Source organism: Capricornis sumatraensis, chromosome 13 (genome assembly GCF_032405125.1).
Source record: "Capricornis sumatraensis isolate serow.1 chromosome 13, serow.2, whole genome shotgun sequence".
NCBI lineage: Eukaryota > Metazoa > Chordata > Mammalia > Artiodactyla > Bovidae > Capricornis > Capricornis sumatraensis.
This window is the reverse complement of record NC_091081.1, coordinates 89350573-89374447: the sequence shown is the minus strand read 5'-3', so window position 1 is coordinate 89374447 and position 23875 is coordinate 89350573. Positions and strand designations below refer to the sequence as shown.

The following is a 23875-nucleotide window of genomic DNA, read 5'->3' as shown; positions in this document are numbered from 1 at the left end:
AATCCAGTCGTCAAGCACAGTGGACCCCATTACAACCCACTCAGTCTCCCCAGCGTGGACGTGAGACACACCACGGCTACTGTACAATGTGACTGTGTTTTTCTTAAGGAGTGTTTTTCAGCAATGAACTGGTATGGCTGGTAAGTTAAAATCATGTGATATTAAAGAAAACAGAGTAATGTTTACTAGAAATTCCTCTTTCTCTACCAATAGACAGTTACATCCTAATTGGCAAACAAGGTCAGAAGCAGCTGAACTAAGCTTCTAATGATACTTAAAACGTGCTTCTGATGCAACACAAATGAGTCACGACTCCCTGCGAAGTCTGCTCTGTGTTTATGAGCACACAGGAATATACAGGACTTCAGGACTAAAACTGGGTAAAGGTCAAAACCAAAAACAAACAGCAAGGAACACTTAAAAGTAACAGAGAAGAGCCAAGGATAGCTACATCTAAACACACTGAGAGGCATGCTTCCAGAGTGAGGGAGCTGCACACGGGTCCGGATCTGGACGCCCCTACGACCAGATCTACTGGGAACATAAAGCCACCACCACTAAAGGAGCAGAGATCAGACAGGAAAGAAGTACCCAAGGGAAAGAAACAGGAACATACCAAATCTAGAACAGAGATTGCTGGCACAGCAGTCTGCTGCAGGCAACAGAGAAGGAAAAAAAAGAAAGATGAAGTGTGAAAAACAGGCTCCGTTAGGACCTGGATCCGCCATCAGCACGCCTGCGGTTCTCATGCTTCGCCGGTGCTTGAGGACAGCCCAGGAGAGAAGTCAAGACTAGACTGACTTCTAGTGCCCAGAAACAAGAAAGCGCCCACACGGTGTTAGATACTCGAGCTTCATTAGTAAGACACACAGAAACTGAAAAAGTAAACTTCTCTTAGCACTCTCACTTGGAGACTAAGAGATCAATCTTAACATAATTAACGATAAACAGATATTCTTAACTAAATTATCATAAAGAACGTTCTAAATAGCATGATTCATACTAAAATGCTTTGAAATATTCAGCGTTTCAGTCACTTGGAAAAACTGATAGACCTTCAATAAAAATTTAGTCTTCGGAGAAAAGAGCAAGTGTAGAAATATTACAACGTGGTTTCTAACTTTTTGCTGAGCAATAAATTTAATCATGCCCGTTTGTTTACCATGAACCTCAGCTTTAGGCTCAGAGTTAAGCCTTCTTTGCTCATGTGGGGCAGAGCCCGGGGCCCGCCTGCATCGTGTCCCCTTGACTGGGTGCAGCAGGCGTGGCAGCCGTGACGGGCACACAGCTCTCCGCCTACGGACAGGGCCAGGGCGCTGCGCAGAAGGTGGGGACAGCTCAAAGGAGTCTTATGCTCCAAGTAATTTACTCATCAAACAGCTGCTCTGTCAAAGGCAGCAGTCATTCTTGAGGAGGTGTACTCCTGACGACTTACCTAATAACACAGTGTAATAGTTAACATTTAGACCTTTGTTTATGAAACAAGTTTCTCAAGAGAGATTCCAGCTGAGTTTTGGACTAAGTCATATGCATGTCTGTCTGCTAACATGTATCTAATAAGCAATGTATGCGGTAATGTCCCAGGCCTTAAGGGCCCACACTGCCCCCTCAGGGCACACTCTGCCAAGGGTCTAGGGCTGAATTTCATCCTGAGCTGGAAAAATTCAAGGGTCTGCCAGCACAGCCACTGGTTCAGGTCTCCAGGACAGACGGCATCAGGGGGGGAATTGGAAACAAAATCCAAAGACAAAAAGGACATGCCCTTTGCTGTCTTTTCTCACAATACTGCATTATACTAAAAAAAAAAAAGAACATCACTAAAATTTGTTAACACAAAACGCTCACTAGCACTTGCTGCAAATTAACCAGTAAGTGCTTCTCTGTCAACAGCTCTCCTGAGAGGGCAACAAAGGATATTAGATTTGGCATTTTAACAGTCTGTAGTGTCCTAAACTAATATGGATTTTACTTTCTTGTTCTATGTGATACAAAGGCAAGAGAAGTTACTTTCATAAAATGGAAAACTGTAAGGTCCTAAGCTCTCAGTGCCTTCACACTGCCACTGAAACGATGCTCACTGGTTTAGGAGCATCCCCTTCATCAGTGGGCGGCACCCACAGAGTCTGTTTCTGGGGCTGACAACACACTTGACGCTGCGGCTGGGCTCAGCCCCACCCCGCCCCTCCGGGACCCCGGGGAGCCCGGATGGTGGAGACCAGGGGCCGCCCGTTTGCACAGCGCGCACGCGGCCCGGTGCTGCCGTCAGAGGCTTTCCTGCTCCAGTAGCGGAGCCAGGCAGTTAACAGTCTGGCCCACCCAGCCAGAGAGACACTGACTCTCCGGTCATTTCAGCAACCACCCCCATCACGGTGACCACTGGCTGTTAAGTGACTGGTCTCCACCAGCGCTGGCGAGAGGGCAGAAGCAGCGGTTCAGTGCCCCGCGCACCGCAGGAACCGCGCGTCTCGGGAGCAGCTCGCCCTGGTCCCCGGGGACACGGCTCCCGCAAGGCGCCCGCCCACCCGCCCGCCCGGCCCGTTACCCGCGCTCTGCGCTCGGCCTCCAGGCGCTGCATGAGCAGCACGGTGTCCACGTCATCGTCCTCCTCCTCCTCGTCGTCCTCGTCCTTCTGCTTGGACTCCTGCAGCCGCTTCTGGAACTGCCACTCCAGCAGCAGCTTGCGCAGCCGGTCGCTCTCCTCGGCCGAGCGCTCGGCCTTGCCCTGCAGCTCCTGGATCTCGCGGCTCAGCAGGTCCACGATGTGCAGCTGCTGCTGCTTCTCCAGCTTCTCGCGCGCGTCGCGCTTCCAGGGGTCGGGGGACAGGCTGTCCCCGGAGGCCAGCTCCTCCCTGCTGACCGTGATGTACTGCAGGTCCCTGCGCTCGATGGTGCGCGGCTGCTGCTGCGGCTGCAGCTCGCGGATCACCGTGTCGGGCGCGCGGGCGGGTGCGGGGGGCGGCGCGGGCGCGCGCAGCTGGCCCAGCCGGCGCTCCTGCTCCCGGCGCCGGCGCTCGCGCTCCTCGTCCAGGCGCGCCTTCTCCTTCTCGTACCAGCGCTGCTGCTCTTCCCGTTTCTTGCGCTCGGCGGCCGCCTGCACCTGGGCGGCGGCCGCGGCGGCGGGAGGAGGGGGCGAGTCCGTGTCTGCGTCCGCCTCCCCGGCGTAGGACCCGGGGGGCGGCGGCGGCGGCAGGGCCGGGTCAGTCCGCACGGGCGGGGAGGCAGCCGGGGTCTTCCAGCGCCCAGGGCCGCTCTTGGTGAGCGTGGAGGCAGGGGTGCCCGCTTTGGAGGGGGGCCCTAGGTGCTCCTGGCTGGACGCGCCGGAACCCAGTGACGAGCCCTGGGTGGTAGGCCAGGCGTCGCCACCGTCCGACCTGCGCTCCGCGGCCGCCTCCGCCCACTGCCGCTCGGGGTGGTAGGCGTCCTCGCGAAGCTCCTCCTGGGAGCGGGTCACACGCTGGAGGGAGAGAGGGGCGCGCACGCCTCAGCCACGGGCAGCCCGAGACTCCCCAAGGTTCCTCCCAGGAGAAGCGGGCGTTTGGTAAACTGCAGTGAGGCCCGTGCAGGGGCCATCCCGCCACTCCCACGCCGGGACAGGCGGTGACTGCCTCTGCCCCACACCCCCGGGGGCAGACGGGGTGCAGCAGGAGCCAGCGCCGTGGGTTTGGCCCGGAAAGCCCTTCCCTGTGGTCACCCTGCCTGTCCGCCGGAAACTGCCACGTGCCCAGCACACAGCGCAAGGCCCGGCCCTGGTGGGCGGAGAGCCTCTGATCCGGTGGCGCGGGCGCCCAGCGCCCTGCCTGCTCCTCCTCCAGCCGCGGGCTGCTTCAGCCCCACCAGCAGGACCTGGATCTTCTCTGCTTTCCTAGGTGCGGAACAGCCACGTGCCTGGACACCATCCCGGCTCTCAGGCTGCCTCCCACAGTCTAGGAACCTTGCCCCACAGACTGCAGCCGTTCATTAAGCGACACTGAGCGTGTGTTAAAGCCGGCACACGTCAGGACAGGGCCCTTCCCTGGTGACCTCAGAGCCCAGGACAGAGAGGGAGCGGACACCCGGGCCTGCCTCTCACCTGGACGGCGGCGCTGGAGTGGTTTCCGTCTGCCAGCACCTGGGGCTTCTCCTCGAAACCCAGCCACTGGCTCTGCGGGGGCGCCATGCGGTCCTGGGACTTGGAGGCCGGAAAGGTGAAATACTCCCTGGTGGACGTCTGCGTGGGGATGGGGTAGGCTTCGGGGCGGGGCGGAGGCGTCTGCTCCTGCAGGGGGCGGGGGAGCAGCGTTTAGCAGTGTGTACCATAGGCTGACTTAACTTCAGGGATCTGTGTTAAAATATAATCTGTGTGTTTTTAAAAATGTTAAAAATGTGAAGTGTTCTGTCCTATACTAAGAATAATAAAAACATTTTCTTTTGTGCTGAGTTACTAACTTAAAGCTTATTGACCCATTATATTAAAACCTTAAAACCCAAACTCAGGAGCCACAACCACTGGGACATTCTCCCGGAGGTCGCAGGCACTCGGGGAAGCCCGAGTCTGCCTGCTCATTGCCCAGACCTCAGCGCAGAGGTTCCCTGTGGAGACAGACGTGATCTTGGCTGCGGTTCCCGGGGGATACGTGCTCTTTCCGCCAGGACTGGGAGGCTGATCTGTTGGTGGGAGACAGAAAGAAAGTTCAGCATTAAATAAGCACCCCCGACATCACGGCACGGGAGCTGTTCATGGGCAGCGCCCGTGTCGGTGGTGTCACTGCCATGAGGAGCGGAGCACAGACCTAAAGCCCGGGGCCCGTGGAGGTGGGGGCTCTTCAGTAACCGGACCGGAGCCCTGAGTTTCCTGTGCGGACCAGGGCCGGGGAGACATCTCCAACTGTCTGACAAAGGGCCAGATGGGACGTCATGTCAGGCTTTGTGAACCTGGTACCTAGACCACAGCCTCCTATGCCGGCTGCTTCCTGCCACCAGTCCTTCACAGCACAGAGACTGTCCGCGCCCGCGGGGGGCCGGCCCCCCTCTGACCGCATCAGTGCACCTGCCTAGGCACCCCCTGAATCAAGGTCCCCAAACCATCTTTTAGCGCCTGTTAGAACGTTAGTTGTAACGTCCCTCAGGAGAAACACACCCCAGTTGGCTAATCTACGCAGGTGAGAATATTCTTTATTGACCGACAGCCCCTGGAGTGGCCCCCCCACCCCTGGTGGTGAGCAGACGTGTGTGGGGCAGGCCTCGGGAAGGGCCACAGGGCTCCCTCACTTGCGACATTGGGGCTGGAGCGGTGGTCCGCCCTGTGCTTCATCAGCCGGTCATCGCCCGGCAGCTTCTTGGGCTCGCTGTACTCGGCCCAGGGCGTCTGCGGGCTCTCCGGGGACCCGTTCTGAGTTGAGTTGTTGTACAGCTCAAAGCCTTCACTCTTTGGTCGGGGTTTACCTGACCCACGGCGCTCTGAAACTGAAGTCAAAACACATTCAAGATGTCATTGTTTGTTCTCGATTGTATCTTAAATACTGTTTAGTTTTAAAGGCAATGTGATTTACCAACATCTAAAATTCCATGGGTAAGTTGGTTTCTCAGCAGCAGAAATGAGGTATTTTTACAGAAGAGCAGAGTCTGTCTAATGACTCTCTAGAAGGGGCTTCAGAGAAAGCAACACGGGCGAGCAGAGTGCTCTCAGAGCTCTTCGGGGACAAGACCACCGTCACTGGGACATCCTCGCTGAAGGGCAAACACCCCTCCTGCACTTACAAAACCTGCATCAGCTCTTCGCTCACTCAGGGTGTCCTCCTCCTGAGCTGCTCTCATCTGCTGGGGTCACTCACTCCTTACACTTTACTCTGCCATCCTGCCGCCCGACAGCCCTGACGTCTGGCTCCAACGCTTTCTCTCAGTGATTCCTAACTCATCATCAAGCTTGCTTCTTTTAAATGACTATAAACTTGGGAATCAGAACACCAATACGTTAAGTATTATGCTATGAGAAAAGAAAAAAAAAGAAAAGAGTGCTGTGTAAGAAGGCCGTGCCTTTCGCCTGTCTCCACGCACGGCAGCCTAGGCTTTCGAGTGAGCCAGATGAGGCCAGTGCAAGGCCAGGCCCTGGGCTTGCCCAGGGTACCGACCTGATCACCTACGGTGAGCCAAGGAAATCCAAAGTAGACAGCAATTTCTAAGATAATGGGAGTCAGAACGGTTTTCCCCTGGTTTCTGAACTAATTCTTTAAAAAGCCTGACATTTATATTGACTTTTTTCTGAGGTTTTTGATGTACCTACAAAACCATGATTCTTATCAGCAAATTATTATTCAAAAACTGACCTGTTAAGTAGACTCTCCCTGTAACAATCATGTCCTGTCTCAGAGCATGTGAGCCGGACCTAACTGTTTTATAAACAGTCCTTCAGGAGAGAACTCTTGCTTGTTCTCTGGAGACCTCACATCCTGTGTCTGCCTGTCAGAGCTGAAAAATCATTCTTCCACTCATGATAGACCGAGTTCCCTGAGTGCTGGCATGGGGGACACTGGGGTCCCCCCTAGTCACCAGGCCTGTGCAGGTGAGGTGAGGGGCTCTTGGAAGACCAAATGAATTAGCACCGTGTCTGAAGGCCGGCTGGCCACACCTAGCCTGGGCCCTGGGAACCCATGCGCTTGCCATCCTGGGCTTCGTGCTCAAGGGCGCTCATCCTCACGCTCTTCTCTAGAATCAGGACAAAGAACACAATAGGGCCTGCTTCGAAGGGTGTGTGAGTATTGGCAGAGGTCATGCCGGCTGCCCGGCCCGCAGCAGGCAGGCGCGGCCCGTGAAGAGATGGCCCCTCCGCCCCCCCTTACTTCTCTGCATCATAGGGGAAGGCTGGTTGAGCAGGGTGGCGAGGCCGTGGTAAATGGCTCCTTGCTTTGCTACTTCGAGCGTCACGACGGAGCTTGTCCTTGTCATCAGCTCTGCCGCCCTGGGAAGAGAGGTCACAGGGTGAGAGTGTGGGCAGGTCCCCCGTCCCCAGGGCAGGCCAGGGTCAGAGTGGGCTGCACCCCATGGGCCCCTGCTAGTCTGAGCCGGGGTCTCAGGTGCCCCGCCTCTGAGGACAACTCTGCACACAGCTCTTCTCACTGTCTTGAGAACAGCGAGGCGACCTGGCAGAGATTGCAGCATGCGCTGGAGGCAAGGACGCCTTTCAGAGTAAAGCACACACTCTGCTAGGTCTTTTCCTCTGAAGGAGGAAGGGCACAGCTTTCAGCGCGGTTTTTTGTCTTCTAATTCCAAAATTTAATGCGAACTACCCACCAGAAGTGCATACTGTCATCTTTAAACAAATAAATGGTACCTTTCTTGAGAGAGTCCCACCAGACTCCGTCCGTCCACGCTGAGCAGCTGGTCACCTGCGGCGAGCCGCCCGTCCTGCGCACCCCAAGGCATGGGCAGGTGAGGAGGGGGCGACAGTGGGGGAGAAGGGGGGGAGGAGGCCAGCAGTGAGCACACTCAGACTTGGGCTTTCGACAAACACGCACCACGCTGGGGGCTTTCACCTTAACCACCATATACCCACCACGTCTGCGGCGCCTCCTTTCACAACGGACTTGACGTAAATCCCAAGTTTGTCTTGACCAGCGCCCTAAACAAAGACGAGGAAAAACGCCACGTTGGAAACACAGTGAGAAACACAGCACACAGAGAGAAGAGAAATGCGCGCACAGGTGGCCGGAGTGAAGCTCTCAGCTCTTGTTTTCACATGAAAATTAGAAATGCAAAAAGTGTGTTAGCAGAATGAACACTTGGGTAAATATAAGGAAACTCACAGGAAATGTACCTACTTTGTTTTCAGATTAAGAAAAATTACTCCTGAAATCTCATGGACAGAGGACCCTGGTAGGCTACAGTCCATGGAGTCGCAAAGACTCGGACACGACTGAGCTACTTCACTTTCACTTTCTTTCACTCCTGAACAGTCAATTACCAGTCAGCTGGTGGACTGCCAAAGACCCGCCAGCCTGATGGCAGGGACGCGCTCTCTCCCAGCGGGTGAGCTGTGCTGAGAGGCGAGCAATAACCACCTCAGCACACACGCAGCTCGCCCGGGGCCCGCGCTCTAGTGCCCGCCTGCCTCCCTCCCACCCTGACTCTTGCACTGTCGCCGTTGGTCAGCGCTTTGTGACCCCATGGATGGCAGCCCGCCAGGCTCCTCTGTCCATGGGATTCCCCAGGCAAGAATCCTGGAGTGGGTTGCCATGCCCTCCTCCAGGGGATCTTCCTGACCCAGGGATCGAACCCAAGTCTCTGCACAGCAGGCGGGTTCTTGACCACTGAGCCATTTGATAGGCTCTATTCTTTTGTACACACAGTTTAAAATTTAAAACAAGAAAAATCTTGCTGTTGCAAATGACGAGAGGGACTTCGGCAGAAACAACTGGAGAAAATACTCCACGCTGCCTCCATTTAAGGGTCGTGTGCCATAATGCTAAGGAAGTCCTGAAGCTACAAGGCCCCGCCCAGAGGAGGCGTGCAGAGGTATGGACGCCACTGGATGTTTCTGTCAATATCCTACAGCTGAGCGTATTTCTTGGCTTGTGAACCTATGGTGTCACAGAAGCATCAATATAAGGTATCACAAAGTTATAAAGACGGTTTGATAAACGACTTAATGGACTCATTTTCCTACAGCGCCCTGGAACTCCATAATCTCCACGTGAACACTCCCTTTCCCCTCTGGTCAACAGAATGGGCCCAGGACCGTCTGGAGGCTCCTGGTTAGGGAGGACTGAGCAGAGACCCTGCTGTGAGGCCGACAGCACCCCCCGTCCCCGAGAGCCCACCCCAGACCCCCGTGCCTACACACCCGTGGACAGACTCCATAGACGCTCCACGCAGCCCCCGGGTCCCGCCCGCTTTCCTGACTCTTCCCCTCAAGACCCGTCTGCCTGTCTGCCCTGACCTCGTCACTGGCCTCCAGTCTGGTCCAGACACACGAGCAGCCCCTAGAGGACGCAGCGGTCCTTCCACACGGCGCAGTGCCCCCGCCTGTGCCAGGCCCCTCTGCCACACGCACAATTACTGGGGCACTTGGGAAAACTTGCACTTTGGGGGTACATTTGAGGCTTCACACACACACACACACACACACACGCACGCACACACACACACACGTGCTTAGACGCGCGTCTGTATCGTCACTCGATGGGTTTCCCAGGTGGCGCAGTGGGAAAGAATCTACATGCCAAAGCGGAAGACCCACGCTCGACCCCTGGGCCGGGTTGGGCCCCTGCAGGAGGGCATGGCAACCCGCTCATGTTCTTGCCTGGAGAATCCCATGGACAGAGGAGCCTGGCGGGCTACAGTCTACGGGGCCATGAAGACTCGGACACAACTGAGCACACGATGAATGAATCGCTCAATACTGGCAACTTTCTCAAGTTTAGTCCATCTCTTAGCCAAGAGTCAACAAACACAGCTTCCAACCACCTTCAATGACACCAGCACGGTCTTCCCTGAACCTGGGCTGGGCTCAGTGTCAGATGGCTGAGGGGAACCACCTCCAGGGCAGCCCCTAGGGCCCGCCTCCCACACAACCTGATCATACGGCTTCTTCAACACTGTTTTGTGCTTCTGTGTAATACATGATTCGATACCTAATCCAGCTGTCTGAAAAACAGTTTTGCTCATCCCACAAACAGTCACAGAATGCCTGCATCGCCCCACCTCCTTAGACACGCAGACAGACAGCACCCCGGCTCCGGTGCAGCTCCCGCTCAGGCGGCTTTCTCTGCGCCTGTCAGACCCTGTTTCTGATGGGGCACCGAAAATCCCTCTTTTCCTGCCATTATGCCCTTATAACTAAACCAGATTTTTTTTTAAGGCTTTTAATGCATAATTACTTTTTTCTTCTGTTCTCCATCTGACTCATAGAAAAGCAACATTTCTAAACTTCAGACGCCCAGTTCTCAGTGCGAATGAAGAGACTACATTGTCACAAGCACTACTCTTGGGGAGTGCAATACTGTCCTTGTAATTTAAATGGTAAGAACTGCAGTTTTAATGAGATAATCAATTACCACCACCCATGACTAAAGAAATCTCTAGCAGTAATACCAGCAACATAGTATTTCTAGTAAGGCTGCTGTAAAAGAAATATCAAATACATACTTTCAGTATGCATGGATATTTTAATATGAATGAATATTCTATAACAATCACATCAAGACTTCCTCCCCCATTTCTGGTATACTTTATAAGAGGATTATTAACAAAGGAAAAATTTCATTTATTTAGGCCAGCTGTAATAAAAACTTTAATCTTTCTAAGGTCACAAAATGGAATGACACAGCAAACAGCAGGAGTCCAGTCCTGTCCCAACAAACAGGCCTGGCGAGCACACTTCTGCTGCACATCGGTCCGTGAGGCATCTGCGCACCGCAGCGCCCCGCTCCCATGGCCGCGCTCCACGCCTGCGTCCCGCTCTTGCCACTCCACTCAGACCGGCCATCACACGCCACCCTAGAACAGCACACAAGCTTCCACTCCGCGGACTCCGCATGGACCACGGCCAGCAGCAACACCGCCTGAACCTGACCGTGTCTTTAAGTAGATAATTTACCACACGTCACATGCAATATAAAATTTAATAAATCTAAGTTTAAATATGCAAGCAACTGATCCTGTAATATAGATACCTGACAGCCTTATGAAAAATCTGACTGAAGTCACATCTGTAAACAAGCATTAGTTTACACTGTGAATTTCAGAACAGTCCTGGCGAGACACGGACACTCTCCTAAGGCTGATCCACTGGCTCCTCTATCCAACCTGCCTTAAGAAATTCTTCCTGCAGGCAGCCCCCTGCCCCCAGAGGTGGCCAGCTGCCTGTAAGCAAGCAGAAGCCGCCTGCATGGGGCACCCACGTCAACTGCAGGCCCACCACACCGCCACGTGCCCCCTTCCGCCCTTCAGCCATGTTCCTGCCACACACAACGGCCCTCTGATGCAACAGGTCAGCCCGAATCCTCTGATCATCTGCCTCCTGGGCTCACCAGCCCACCCACTCTCCCCACCTGCCCAGGCACGCCGCCGCCCCGGCTCACTCGTGTTCCCACGGTACCTCCCTTGTTCCTGAGGTCGGTACAGAGGGCCCTCCCCCGCTCCCTTCCAGGGGAGCTCCCAAACCCCTGTAGTCAGGCCAGGGCAACGTGGTTGATCTAGATGCTGCCTGAATGAACACACCAGTAGGTTACGGAGCAGTTGCTAATCCACTATCGGTGAGCTGACGACACAATACTGATGACCCTGCAAACTCCTGGTGCAGAAGTGAGAACCCTAAGCATTTCTGACACCGTTTGCCATCCTCGGAGGGACAGAACCCCAGCAATGAGAAACACTGCTTTCTTACATGATGGGAATTTATCTAAACTCGAAGTGACAGTCATTCCTTTTAATTCCAAATAAATTCAATTTATAAGTATATGTCATTGTGACAAAAGGTTTACATCGGAGGAAAAAAAGGACCTCAATTCAAAAGACCACTAGCATCTAAAAGGTCTATGTCAGGTTAGTCATAAGAATTGACTTTAATAAAAAGTCACTGAGAAAGCACAGTGAAATATGTTTGCTTAAAAAGACTCCTGGGGGTAGGGTAATATTCTAAGAGGTGTCCAACCTCTGGTTGGCATCTGAGCCTTCCAAAGTGGCCTCAACCTTACACTATTTACCTGGCACACACTCTCTGTGTGTCTCACGTCTGTCAACGTGTCGCCATGCCCGCACACCTGCTCGATTCTTTGCAGTGACTGCCCCTGGGGGGGGTGCCCTGCTCTCCGGCCAGGCTCCCGCCTGTCTCTGCCGACTTGAGTCTTACCCGTATTTCACGTGTAGCTCACAGTTATAAAGTGACCATAAAAATGTGTAACTGCAACTAGTGTACAGATGAATCACAGGTTTTCTGTAAGCTGCTACGATCTTTTTAGGCAACCCCAATACATACATTAAATCAACAGTACATATATTAAACCCTTTCAACCCCAAAGACCACAACCTTTGATCCAGCGCCTGGCTAAGGTGACCCAACGCCTCAGTCTGGCCAGGGCAGGCTTGGCTGGACCGACCCCAGGACTCAGGGGACAGGGAGTTGGTGAGCTCTGCCTGGGCCCTGCCCCCCGCCATCTGAACTGGGAGCAGGTCAGCTCTTGGAAGGAACCAGGACAGAGGCGTTCCTTAACACTGCGGAGCGCTCTCGCCACCAGCCGCATTTCATCTGAATAAAACTGCTACAGACTGTGGTAGAAGATTCAGCAATACCAAGTTACTCTCAGAAACATTAAACCGCTCGTGTCCTAGTTCTATACAATACTGCACACACTAGCCCAGTAAGACTGGACTTACAAAAAAAGTATTCAACAAATCCCACTCAGTTCCTCTTCTATTTACATACGTACAAATTAAAATTCATTTGCTGGTAACTCTACTTTTTAAATTGACACATAAAAATAGGGCCCAGGAATTACACCTTCTTGCTGCTAGATCAAGGCACCCTACCTGTCATCAAAAGAACACAAAGATGAGGACCTAAGCGCCGACCAACAGCCAACAGAGGACCACAGAGAGCCTCCAGACGCTGGCAACGCCGTGTCAGCGCTGGTGTCGGCTGCCACCGAGGCCAGGGCGCGGGTGCGGGGATGGGTGCGTCCCGATTGAAACTCGGAGTCCAGAGCAAAGTCCCCCCAACTCCGAAGACTGAGTGGGAAGAGCCTACAGTGTCTCTCCAGCAACAGTGATGACACTGAAATCACGACTGCGCTGGAGGAGACACACTGTCGGTTTCAGGTTCCCTCGTTGCTTTGATGCAGTTCATAGAAAACTTTGATTTACCTACATGGCCTGAGTTACAGGACGATGTTACCCCAAAACTAAGCTTTTCATAGTAAACCTATGTCATCAGTAACCACAGATACTAACAATAAATCCGTAATTATGCAGATAATTGTGTAAAAACAAAATCCTCCCATAACGCAACATATATTCTAACAGTATACACCTTGATTTCCAACCATGAGAAGAGTAAGCACGGTATAGTAACTAAAGGCACGGTGTAAAAAATTTCAGCAGCTACTTGCCTGAAGAGATCTAAACTGCATTTACTACTGAAAAGATATCACTGCGTTTTTGGTCTATTTGTATTTTTACCTATTGGGTCTGTTTGTTATTTATGAAATCAAAATGAAACACTGTTCAGAATTACCCACTCCCCATGTGAATACAAATCAAATTCCTTTTTAAAAACTGCCTTCTGGAAAGCGGTGATGTATTCCACGTGCATCAGGAACGACAGCTTCTACTGGGTACTATTTTGTAATTTAATCCCACTTAAATACCAAGTTTCCCTCCCAGAGGCTGCTGAGGGTGACAGGCAGCCCAGCAGCCGCTGCCAGCCTCTGGCCGCGCAACCTGGTTTTGGACGGACCGCCAGAGGCCGTACGAGCCAGCCAGGGCACAGGAGGTCAGGGGCCAGACTTCGGACCTGGAACCACGAGGGGCACGCCCGTGTGAGCCCAGGATTTCATCTGAAAATGCATCTTGGATCTGCTTTCCTTTCCCTTAGGAGGGAGAGGAGGCCCGAGAAGGAGTCCGCGAGGAGGAGGAGGGGGAGGGCGGCACCTCACCTGAGTTTACCCGGGGCAGGCACGCGGGGACGGCGGGGCTGACGGGGGCGCCTGGACACCGGCAGGGCCACGCGTACTTCCCAGCACGGTCGACGTGCGCACCTCTCGGGCAGCTGCCCTGCGCTCCGAGGGAACGGCCGTGAGTCTGGAGGAGGCCGCCCCTCTACCTTCACAGGCACCTTGGGAAAGACTGAAGTGCAGGTGCGCTCACCTCCCACTCAGAGACTCTGTCAGAGGGGCCCACGCTCCCGACATTCCAGCTGCAATTTCCGACTGAGCGTGGGAGTGCGATATGACTAACAGCATGAAAACATCATTACAACACAATCCAAAATGGAAAAAAGGCAGCAGCAGAAGGAAGACGGAACTGCCAGCCAAAGAGCATGAATCCAGCCTATTGTTCCCAGGCGTGGAAACAGGCAGGGGCCGGGATGACCTAAGAGCCGGGCGTGTTTAAAACTCATCAGGCTGTCAGGACAATGCTCCGCCGCCTCCTCCTCGGGGTCTGGAGCCGCTGCTGCTAGTCAGACGAGAGTTCTAATTCATGAACAACTGAGGTTCAGACTAGAGGTTCAACAACACCACCTCGCTTGTGCTCTCTGCTAGGAGTGACCTCAGTTCTGAGACAACTGGTGTCAAAACCCAGGCCCAGGACACTTCCCACCCTGGCCACCTGAACAGCCCCGAGAGGGGAGCGCCCCTTTGCCTGCAAGGTCAGGGCTGCGTGCTTGCTTCCTGTTTATGTTCAGCACAAACGAGAACAGCGTGTTATCTATCTTCCCATTCTCCATGCGATAAAGGAGGCAAACCACACAGCCTCTGATGCTGGGGCCCCAGACGGGCTGCAGGGGACCATGGGGTCCTGAAGGGTGCAAGGCGGGCTCTCCAGAGTGAAGGTGCACCCTCCCGAGGGTCTCAGAGTGTCTGGGGCTCCGAGAGGGAGGTGAGGACGTGGACGCCCAGGCAGGTGTGCCAATGCAGGGAGCCCTGGCCCCGGGCGGGGCTGAGGGCACCGGGCGGGGCTCTCAGGACTGTCCCTAGGGGTCCCCCACCACGGCCCTGCACCCGGACGCCCCATACCGTCTTTTTCTAGGGAACCACCAGGGGAAAGGAAGTTCTGCTTCAGAAAACTAGCATTCCTGTCTTTCAGTCCTGCAACTGAGTCAGTGTGTCAGACAACCCAAGAAACGTGCACCTAGGCCATGAATGCAAACAGAGGGAAAAGCCTTGTTTACACACTTTACCGTGAGAACAGAAACCGTCCAGATCTGAAGCAGCAGCCGTGTGGGGACGTCACACGACCCCCTGCGCTTCCAGGGAAGGAGCTGAGCACCTCCCGGGTCCTGACGTGGTCGCTCCCGCCGGCTCCCGGCAAGGACGCACGAAGGCCCGGGAGCCTCACGCACTGAGCGCGGCTCACACACACTGGTCCCGTGGCGAGGAAGCGACGCGTCCGTGAACACTGCTTTTACCCTCTCCTCTCTAAGGCACAGCAATTTTTCTAAGCTAACTAAAAATTTTGAAAACTTAATACTAGATACAGTTAGACCACAAGCAAGATTCAATCAGCCATTCATTTCTAGTAAAACAGTAAAACCTCCTAACGAGCACCCTTCGAACTGTCACTGTCACGCTAGCAGAAGAGACCCGCCGTGGACAAAGCCTGCAGCAAACGCCACCTGAACGGCCAGCGTCCTGCCTTGTGGACATTATCGTGTCTGTGCTTAGCAATTGTACAGCAGTTGCGACCACTGTTTCCAACAGCACCCACCATACCACAGCTATCCTTTTCCCGTATGAAGTACGAGCAGCCTCTTATTCCCGAGCCCTGAGAAGCCGTGGCACGGAGCCGCAGAGCAGCCAGCACCCCGGGGTGTGAGCGTGAGCTCCCGAGCCGGCCGTCGCCAACAGGCTGCAGCAGCTCGCGGGGCAGACAGTGGCCACCGGCCACCGGGGCCCCAAGGAGACTCACCGCAGGCTCTGCTCTCCCGACAACGGAGAACCACATCTCTCTCGGGCACATGGACTCTCAGGCGGACCACCACTGCCCGGTCCCCGCGGTGGCGACGGCCAACACACAGCTGGTCTCTGAAGACTGGCCACCGCGGGCATTGAGCAACTCCAACCAGCGCCCAGGCAACCTCAGGCTCTTACGTAACCAGGCAGCTCAGATTCTCGCTTACTTTGTACTTTATTAAACTTTAAAAAGAGTTAGAAAAATAAAAAGGAGGAAACAGTTTCTATTTTAAAAATCCAAACTAAACAGGAAGCGCCATGCCGGCCCTCAGCTGAATGAGAGGCAGCACCCCGACCCCCCCAGCCCCCCGGCAGGCTTCCAGCGTGGACGGCACGGATGAGCCACGGCATCTGGATTCCATAAAGCGGCCGCAGCCGGGAGGGGCACCGGTGGGCTGACATCAGAGCCCTCCAGGCGCATGGTCCCGAAGCCACAGGCTGACTGGGAAGGCAGAGGACGGAGCCAAATAATGACACAAAGGCCCAGACAGTTCACAGGGAAAAACACAGCACCTAGACTCCAGTCGGGGCTACGGGGTGAATCCAAGATGGGCTGACAGGGGACCGTGTGACCTCGGGGACCAGCTCTAAGGCCCCCAGCCTTCTCCCGGGGCTTGAGCTGCAGCCACGCCCAGGGCTCCATGGCTGCCCAGCGGGGGGCAGGGTGGGCCTGAGGCCCCGCGCCCCTGTGGAGGATGTGGCCATTGGCACAAATCCACGCTGGGCACCAGCAGGGCGCCGCTTCGCAACGTGTGTACAGCAACAACTTGTTTTCCCTGCAAGTCCCAGAGATACAGCTGGGCTGGAGAAAAGCGGATTCGATCAAGCAGTCAAGCCAGCAGGTGAACAGACTCCAACATATGCCTTCATGCCTGAGAACGGCACACTGTCCAGTTACCGGGGCACAGCCTTTGAGTTGCTTCCTTTACAGCACCTATAAGCCAACACAAGTCTGTATCTCTGCCTCCTGCCCTCTGGGTTCCACACGCTCGTATCCAACACAAGCAAACAGGAAAACACCCCCAGGCCTGCAGCTGCCTGCTCCCGCCCGCCCCACCCACTCCGGCGTCCTGAGCACCACGCTCAGGACCTGTTCGGAAGGGGTCAGCTTGAGTCCCGGCCGGTGGGCTGGGCCAGACAGCCCTGGACGGGGCCTGGGACTGCCTGGACGGGCTGCCGTGCCCTGGAGCACGCCTGCTGCCGCGCCCCGGCCCCTGGCTCCAGGCCTGGCACATGAGTCCTCCCACACGCCCCTGCCCTGAGATCGCAGCTCCCGCCCGTCCCCTTGCTGTTTCAAACCCTTGACCCTTTGCGGAGCGGGCTCCACCTGCGAACTGAGTTTCTTTAAAAGGGAAACAGCCCCCTCCCCACTCCGCTCCCCCGGACACGACTGGGGCACAGCTGCCTCGCTGTAGCTCCCAGCACGCCGCGCGTCTGGACGGGCGCCCAGTGGCCCCCTGCAGCCCGAGCCTGCTGGGGGACAGGGGCCCAGCAGCCCCTCCATGCACGGGCTCTGGAGCAGGTACCCCGAGAACGCCACGCGCACAGCACTTCATTCCCAGGCCTGGCCCCCAGACGCAGAACGGGACGCCGCTGACTCAGGCTTAAGGGACAGAGGGTGGCAGCCCGTGCCCCAACCCCGTGCTACCTTTGCAGCGACAATGCTAAGGCCCATTCCGTTCTGCTTTTTGAGGGTCACAGTGATGATTTCAGGTTCTTTACGCAGAGGCTGTGCCTAGGGGTGAAGAGAGAAGTTTAATGAGGGCTGAAACCAAAGAAGAAACAGAAGCAGTAAAGACCACGCCTCGATGGGGTAACCTGGTAAAGGAAACCCCATATTCTTTCTCGACTCCAGAGCCGTCAAGAAAATCACCACAAATGCTAACCATTTACATGCTGTTTAAACACCTTAATTTACAAAACAAAACAACCCTGGCATCACTACCATGTAAGAAAAACTTGGTCTTAAAGACAACATTACAATTTTACTTTATTATCTTTTAAAACAAAATTACTGGACATTTTTTGAAGAAACTTAAACTTACTCTATACTACCCAGCGGGAGGACAGTTATAACATAACAAAGATGCTCTCGTGTCTCTCTATCTTGTGAAAAATAAAGTTGCTCAGTCGTGTCCAATTCTTTGTGACCCCACGGACTGTAGCCTGCCAGGCTCCTCTCTGTCCATGGATTTTCCGGGCAAGAGTACTGGAATGGGTTGCCATTTCCTTCTGCGGGGATTTTCCCAAACCTGGGATCGAACCCGGGTTTCCCACACTGCAGGCAGACTCTTTACCGTCTGAGCCACCACAAACCTGTCTTGTGAAAATTCAACAGCAAAAATACACTGCCTCAGCCTTCAGGCAGCGGGCCCCAAGCTCAGCGTGCCTATGTGAGGCCTGCGGTGGGGGAATCGAGCGGAAGGGACGAAGTATGTGCCCAGTAAGGCCAGTTCCCAACAGATCCACAATGAGAAAGGGAAGCCATCCACAGAAGTCACACAGTCTACGTATGTCCTGCCTCACGTGAACAGGTTAACAAAGTAAAGAAGAGTATCACCAGGCCCACACACTGGGAATTCAGTTAATTATATATGTAAGTATAAAGGCATGCTGCCAAACAGCGATTAGACACGCAGCTTGTTTATTTGGAACCAAAGTCTGTAGGATAATATTTTAAGGGAAATGAATAAGATCAGGCGACAAAGCTTCTACAAAGCATCAGGACCTGAAATCGACTGAGGGATCCATAAACAAACTAGAAAGATAGAAAAAAAAAAAATCAGTGATTCCATCCAAGGTGCTTGTTTTTCTATAAAACCTGGAAACTAGAAATTGCTGCTATTAGCTCAACAGCAGCTAATAACGGGCACGCGTGGCACAGTCACTGTGATCTCCTTGGTGTGACAGTGATCACCAGCTAAGGCAAGCTTGGAGATGCTCAAATGCAAAACAAAACCACTCAGTTTTTCTACTGAGCAAAAACAACTACTTTGGATTTAATAAACAAAACACACGTCCACCGCTGCCTTACGTTTGAGTACTGCCTCCCCACGTGATCTGTCTCCTTTGAAACTAGGTGAGAACCAGGTGTGTGGTTCTGAGTGATGGATGGATAATTCAGGAGGTCACCACAGGAAGCGTCTAAAGCTCCAGAAGACTCGTGGTCGTTCTTAATAGCCAAGAGCCCCTAACCATGGCCCCTACAGGGAACACACTGGCCCCCGTCCACCGTTACCTGTCAGACAGGTGGCCACACCTGCTGGGCTCCTCTGAAGCCTCGAGTGGCTTAGGAGTCAGTTACACTTAAGGGGAATGAGACGGAACAATGACGCTCCCAAAGGAAAGGCTTGACTCGCCTGTGTCCTCTGGGCTGACGTGCAGTGTACGGAGGAAAAGACAACTCTGGTCTGGCATCCCTTTCTAAGACATGGGTGAAGCTCCTTTTCTAGTCTAAAACTCTCTGCAGGAAGCAAGGCAAGGTTTCCCCTAAAATCTATGAGCCAGGAAACACTAACGGGACTGGCCAGTCTTTCACCAAGAGATAAAACATTAGTGACTGATTTGGTACCTGGCGCCCACTCCAGTACTCTTGCCTAGAGAATCCCATGGATGGAGGAGCCTGGTAGGCTATAGTCCACGGGGTCGCAAAGCGTCGGACACGACTGGGCGACTTCACCTTCACCTTCACATAGCTAAGATAGGGCAGGGGTGTCTTTGGTGGCTCAGATGGTAAAGAATCAGCCTGCAAAGCAGGGGACGTGGGCTCAATCCCTGGGCTGGGAAGACGTCCTGGAGAACAGAATGGCTACCCACTCCAGTATTCTTGCCTGGAGAGTTCTGTGGACAGGAGCCTGGAGGGCTGGAGTCCACGCGGTCATAGAGAGTCGGACATGACTGAGCTTAGCTAACACTTTCACTAAGACGAGGTAGAATTGACTAGAAAATAGAAAATATTTCTATCACAGAAAAATTTTTCTAATAAAACCCATTAAGATTGCCATAGTAATGTATTTTAAAAATACGTGTGAGGTTTAACTGTGGGTATCAACAGGCATCATTGTTCCCCTCTGGCCTCTCTGTGTGGGCTCTGGGGTCTGAACTCTTTGACCAGGACTGAACCTGTGCCCCGCTTTGGGAGTCTCAGCTACTGGGTGACCAGGGAAGTCCCCTACAGGCGTCTTCTTAAAAGCAACGTTTGTTTACAGATGAAACTGCACAGACACAGCCAAGCATCTTCAAACCGAAAGGAGTCAAGTTTCCTTCCCTGGCCCGCCTGCCACCTCACGGTACTCACCAGTTCTGTGTTCTCCCGCAAAAGGTGACTCTCGTAATCTGCGCCTTCAAAGTATATCGTCCAGGTGCCCGGGGAGCGTGGGTGAGGAATTAACCTGCAAAACCCTGGGGAGAAAAACAGGCAGGCTGTGAGCGTGAAAAGCTGCCACGTCAGGCAACACAAGGCGCCGACCGCACAGCGCTCCCCTAGAGCCGCGGTTGGCTGTCTCCAGGCTACGACCTCACTCTCTGCGAAAAGTGAGTTAGCAGACATCTAACATCACCTGTTCATCTGAACACAGAACCTGTACACAAACATTTGCATCAGCTTTATTCGTGATTAAAATCTATTTGTTTTGGTCCAATGTAATTTCAACACCAAGCAGAAAAGAGGTTTCCCCCTCTTCTTTACCCCAGACAGCTTTCTTCCTCACGTCTATGAGAAATTAAAGAATCTCACCGAGATGCTTCCTTGCAGATCTGTCTCCTCCGCTCGACTAGGAGCTCCTCAGCCAGGCTGAGAACCCCCGACGGACAGAAGGGAAGGACAGAGGGACCAGAAGGCAGTTTTGGTAGAAGCCTGTCGGCAGGCTCGCCCCCAGAATCAGTGATTTACTCCAGGGGAACAATGATCCTGGGGAAGGGGGCCTCCTCACTCCTCTCTGTCATTTCCTTAGAAGTCACATTTACATTTTTTCGAAAAATGTGACAACATTTTAAAAAACATCTTTAATGTTTTCAACAGGGACTACTGACATGTTTACAAGACTGAGCCTGCGTCATCCCTCACTTGTCAGATCTTACAGGGTCTTTCAGACATTTTGTGACAAAGTTGTATCACAAACAAACACAATCCTTTTCTCTCAAGCAGTCTTATTAGCACCAGCTGACCATTAGGCAGAGCACACTGCATGCTGGGTGCCCCAGGCACCGGGGGTCCTGGCTGTCCCACGGGGGTCCTTGCTGCACCCCCGCCCCCAGCAAGGATCACCTGGCTAACTCAGGACAGTTATGAGGCTGTCTGTGGTAGATGAGAAAAAGATGTCACAAACACACTCAATTATAATAACGACATAAATGAATTTTATCTCGTTTTAGCCTTTCATTTTTTTAAAAGTCACTGTCTCAATCCAGTTTTGCTGAAATATCAGCAACACTTTGTTTCTCTCCCCACTGTTTTAGGGAATCATAACTATCACAGTTCTGAAATGTCGATGACTTAAGACTTGCTGAAAAAAAAAAAAAAGACTTGCTGAAGGCTTGGGTGGTGATTAACATTTTTTAGCAATAAAGTATTTTAAAATATTTAATTTTAATTTTGGCTGCACTGGGTCTTTGGTGCTGCACAGGCTTTCTCTACTTGCAACACGCAGGGGCTACTCTCTGCTGCGGTATGCAAGCTTCCCACTGCAGTGCCCTCTCCTGTGGCAGAGCACGGACTCTAGACTTGGGGGCTTAAAGTGGTTGCAACCTGCTGGCTTGCGGGCCCCGTGGCATGTGGCATATTCCCAGGCCAGGGATCGAACCAGGGGTTGTCCCTTGCATTGCAAGCCATATTCTAAACCGCTGGACCACCAGGGAACCCCAGCAATAAAGGAATTTGTCTACTGTTTTTCAGACACACAGCTTTTGCACACTCAACAGACTGCAGCTTGGTGTAAACTTTAATTCCACACACAATGGGAAACCAAAACCTTGATGTGACTTGATTTTCTACAACACTCACTGCTGTGGTCTGGAACTAAAGCTGCAAAACCTCTGAAACGTGTCCTCCACACACACCACATGAAGGCAGACAGACCCAGGGAAACGAGTTGCTGCATCGAGTGCGTGCGCCCTCACCACACGCACGGGCTCACCCTGCGCTGCAGCACCATGGGGCTCCACTCTGGCCTCAAGACAACCGTGGGGGGGCACTTGGCTTGGCTGCGCCCACTGCCCGGGTGGAAGGTCAGAGTGACGGGAGGCTCGGGGCTTGTCTGGCCCTGCTGCTGCCTGCTCTGCTTGGGTGGCACCGACACACGGGACGGACAGAGCCCCATGCGCACACAGAACTGGAGAGAGGACAATGCCAGGGCCGGTGAGCAGAGGCCCCAGGTGGCTGCACTATGCCTGGCTCTGACCCCACGTCACCACCGACCGCATCCCTCCATTCCCCGGGCCCCGACCTTCCCAGAAGCGCACCGGGCGTGCGCACATTGGGTGGCCTGACACACGTCTCAACACAGCGAGCACGAGGCCCGCTGTCACGCAGGGAATGCAGACGCCCGGGCTGGGAAGGCGACCCACCTCTCTGGCAGAGAGGGTCCAGGAACTCCTGCAGGCCGCTGGGGACGTTCCTGACGACGTCGCAGGAGTAGCCGTCCTCGGGCAGGAGGAAGGGCAGCTGCAGGTCGGGGTCCTCCTCCAGCCGCACCTCCCGCCCGTCGCTGCGTGCAAGTTCGTCCGCCGTATTCTCAGCCACGGCCACCACGTTCGCGATCAGGTCCTGCTCAGAAACAGACGCGGGCTTGGGAGATGCTCGGCACGCGGTGTGGCTGGCCAGTGACGACCAGACACGCTTGGTCACGCGGGGTGTGGCCACACACACACAGGGTGCCTCCCAGAGGGGAAGCCAGTTCATCTGCAGCTCAGACCGGCCTGGGGAGCAACCGAGCACTAGCGCAGCACATACTCCCGCTGTCTGCGCTAAAGATACTATTAATTTGTGAATGGACAGCTGTAGTTCCAAACAGAAATTGTTTGATTGCAAGAAGGTCTTTTTCCTTTTCAAAAATAATTTTTCCTTACACATTGTTTAAACATCGAGTTGCTAATAATTTTATTTAAAAAAATACATATTCCCAGGTTATGTAGAGGTTGTTGCCTTATGATGGGTTTACAGGTGATTTCTGCTTAAGAACTTCCAGTTACTAGATTATGTACTTACAGGACAGTTCACAGAGTGAACACTCCCTCCTCACCCCAGGGAGGGGACAGAACGACACCCAGAGAAGCTGCCCTCCCTGCCCTGTCCTCTGTCTGACCACCAGGCCTCTCCCTGGGGCCTCCTGTGTCCCTGAGCCCAGAGTATGGACCGCGGCTCTACCCTCCCGTGGGGCTGTGCGGTCACGGCCCCCTCCTAGCATGCAGCCACATCAGGCCCCCTTTCAGGACTGTGACCCAGTCTGTCTGGGGACAGTGGGTTCTGGGTCTTGGCCCCCGCCTTCTGTCGGCAAACACTCAGCACTGGAGGTGAAGCCATCCGTGGGATCGGGTCCCCTGCACACTCGACTCCCAGGATGCCTGCGTCCAGCTGTTGCTCCCGCGGGGCTGTGCTCGGGCAGCGTTTCATGAAGAGCCGGCTGCATCGCGCGCGCTCCTCTGTGCTCTCTGCTCCTCTGCAGAGGCCTCTGGACCGCAGATGCGGCTGTGCGTGAGGGTCTGATTTCCCCAGGCAGGCACCTCAGCATGGCTCTGAGAGGCAGCCCCAGGGGAGGCCCTGCCCTGCTGCTGGCTGCTGACGTGAGGGGCCCTGGGGTCTCGGGTCACAGAGCTGAGCCCTCGAACTCAGGGTGAGAGCAACTTCCTCACTCCCTGCCCTGGCTTTCCAAGAACCTCGTTCCCTGCATCAAATCCCCGTCTACTTAAAACGCTTACGTGGTTTCTATTTCTTGCACGGAACCCTAACTCCTACAGATGTCAACAGCAAAAGTGACCTTGGAAGACGACTGCGTAAACTTTCTCGTTCCCTTCTGCTTTTCCTGCACAGACGTGATGCGTGGCGACTGGCGCCCCACTTACCGCAGGGACGAAAGGCTCGTCGGGCGCACAGTGGTAATTCTGCAGCAAGGCTTGCAGCTGCAGGGAGTTCAACTTGAAGCAGGCGCTGCTTATGTTTGGAACGTCATCAGGTGCGTACTTGTCCATCGTAAGCAAAGTGGTGGCCTGTGAATAAGCGGCAGGAAAACCATGATTTA

At 54.0% G+C, this 23875-nt stretch overlaps 1 protein-coding gene across 6 annotated transcripts in view; it reads right to left on the bottom strand.

The window, feature by feature from the left end:
• The window catches only part of AFDN (afadin, adherens junction formation factor), a 113142-nt gene that overhangs the window by 11159 nt on the left and 78108 nt on the right, over positions 1–23875 (bottom strand). For 5 of the 6 annotated variants that reach the window (XM_068985422.1, XM_068985420.1, XM_068985424.1 and 2 more), the window contains 11 exons: positions 23700–23843; positions 22206–22404; positions 19939–20042; positions 17290–17376; positions 7529–7594; positions 7307–7380; positions 6816–6934; positions 5248–5442; positions 4553–4644; positions 4070–4255; positions 2543–3454 (listed from right to left, as the gene is read on the bottom strand). In XM_068985422.1, the coding sequence (XP_068841523.1) occupies positions 2543–3454; positions 4070–4255; positions 4553–4644; positions 5248–5442; positions 6816–6934; positions 7307–7380; positions 7529–7594; positions 17290–17376; positions 19939–20042; positions 22206–22404; positions 23700–23843 (2178 nt within the window). The remainder of the gene's footprint in view (positions 1–2542; positions 3455–4069; positions 4256–4552; positions 4645–5247; positions 5443–6815; positions 6935–7306; positions 7381–7528; positions 7595–17289; positions 17377–19938; positions 20043–22205; positions 22405–23699; positions 23844–23875) is intronic. The other variant, XM_068985426.1, reaches the window with a different exon arrangement.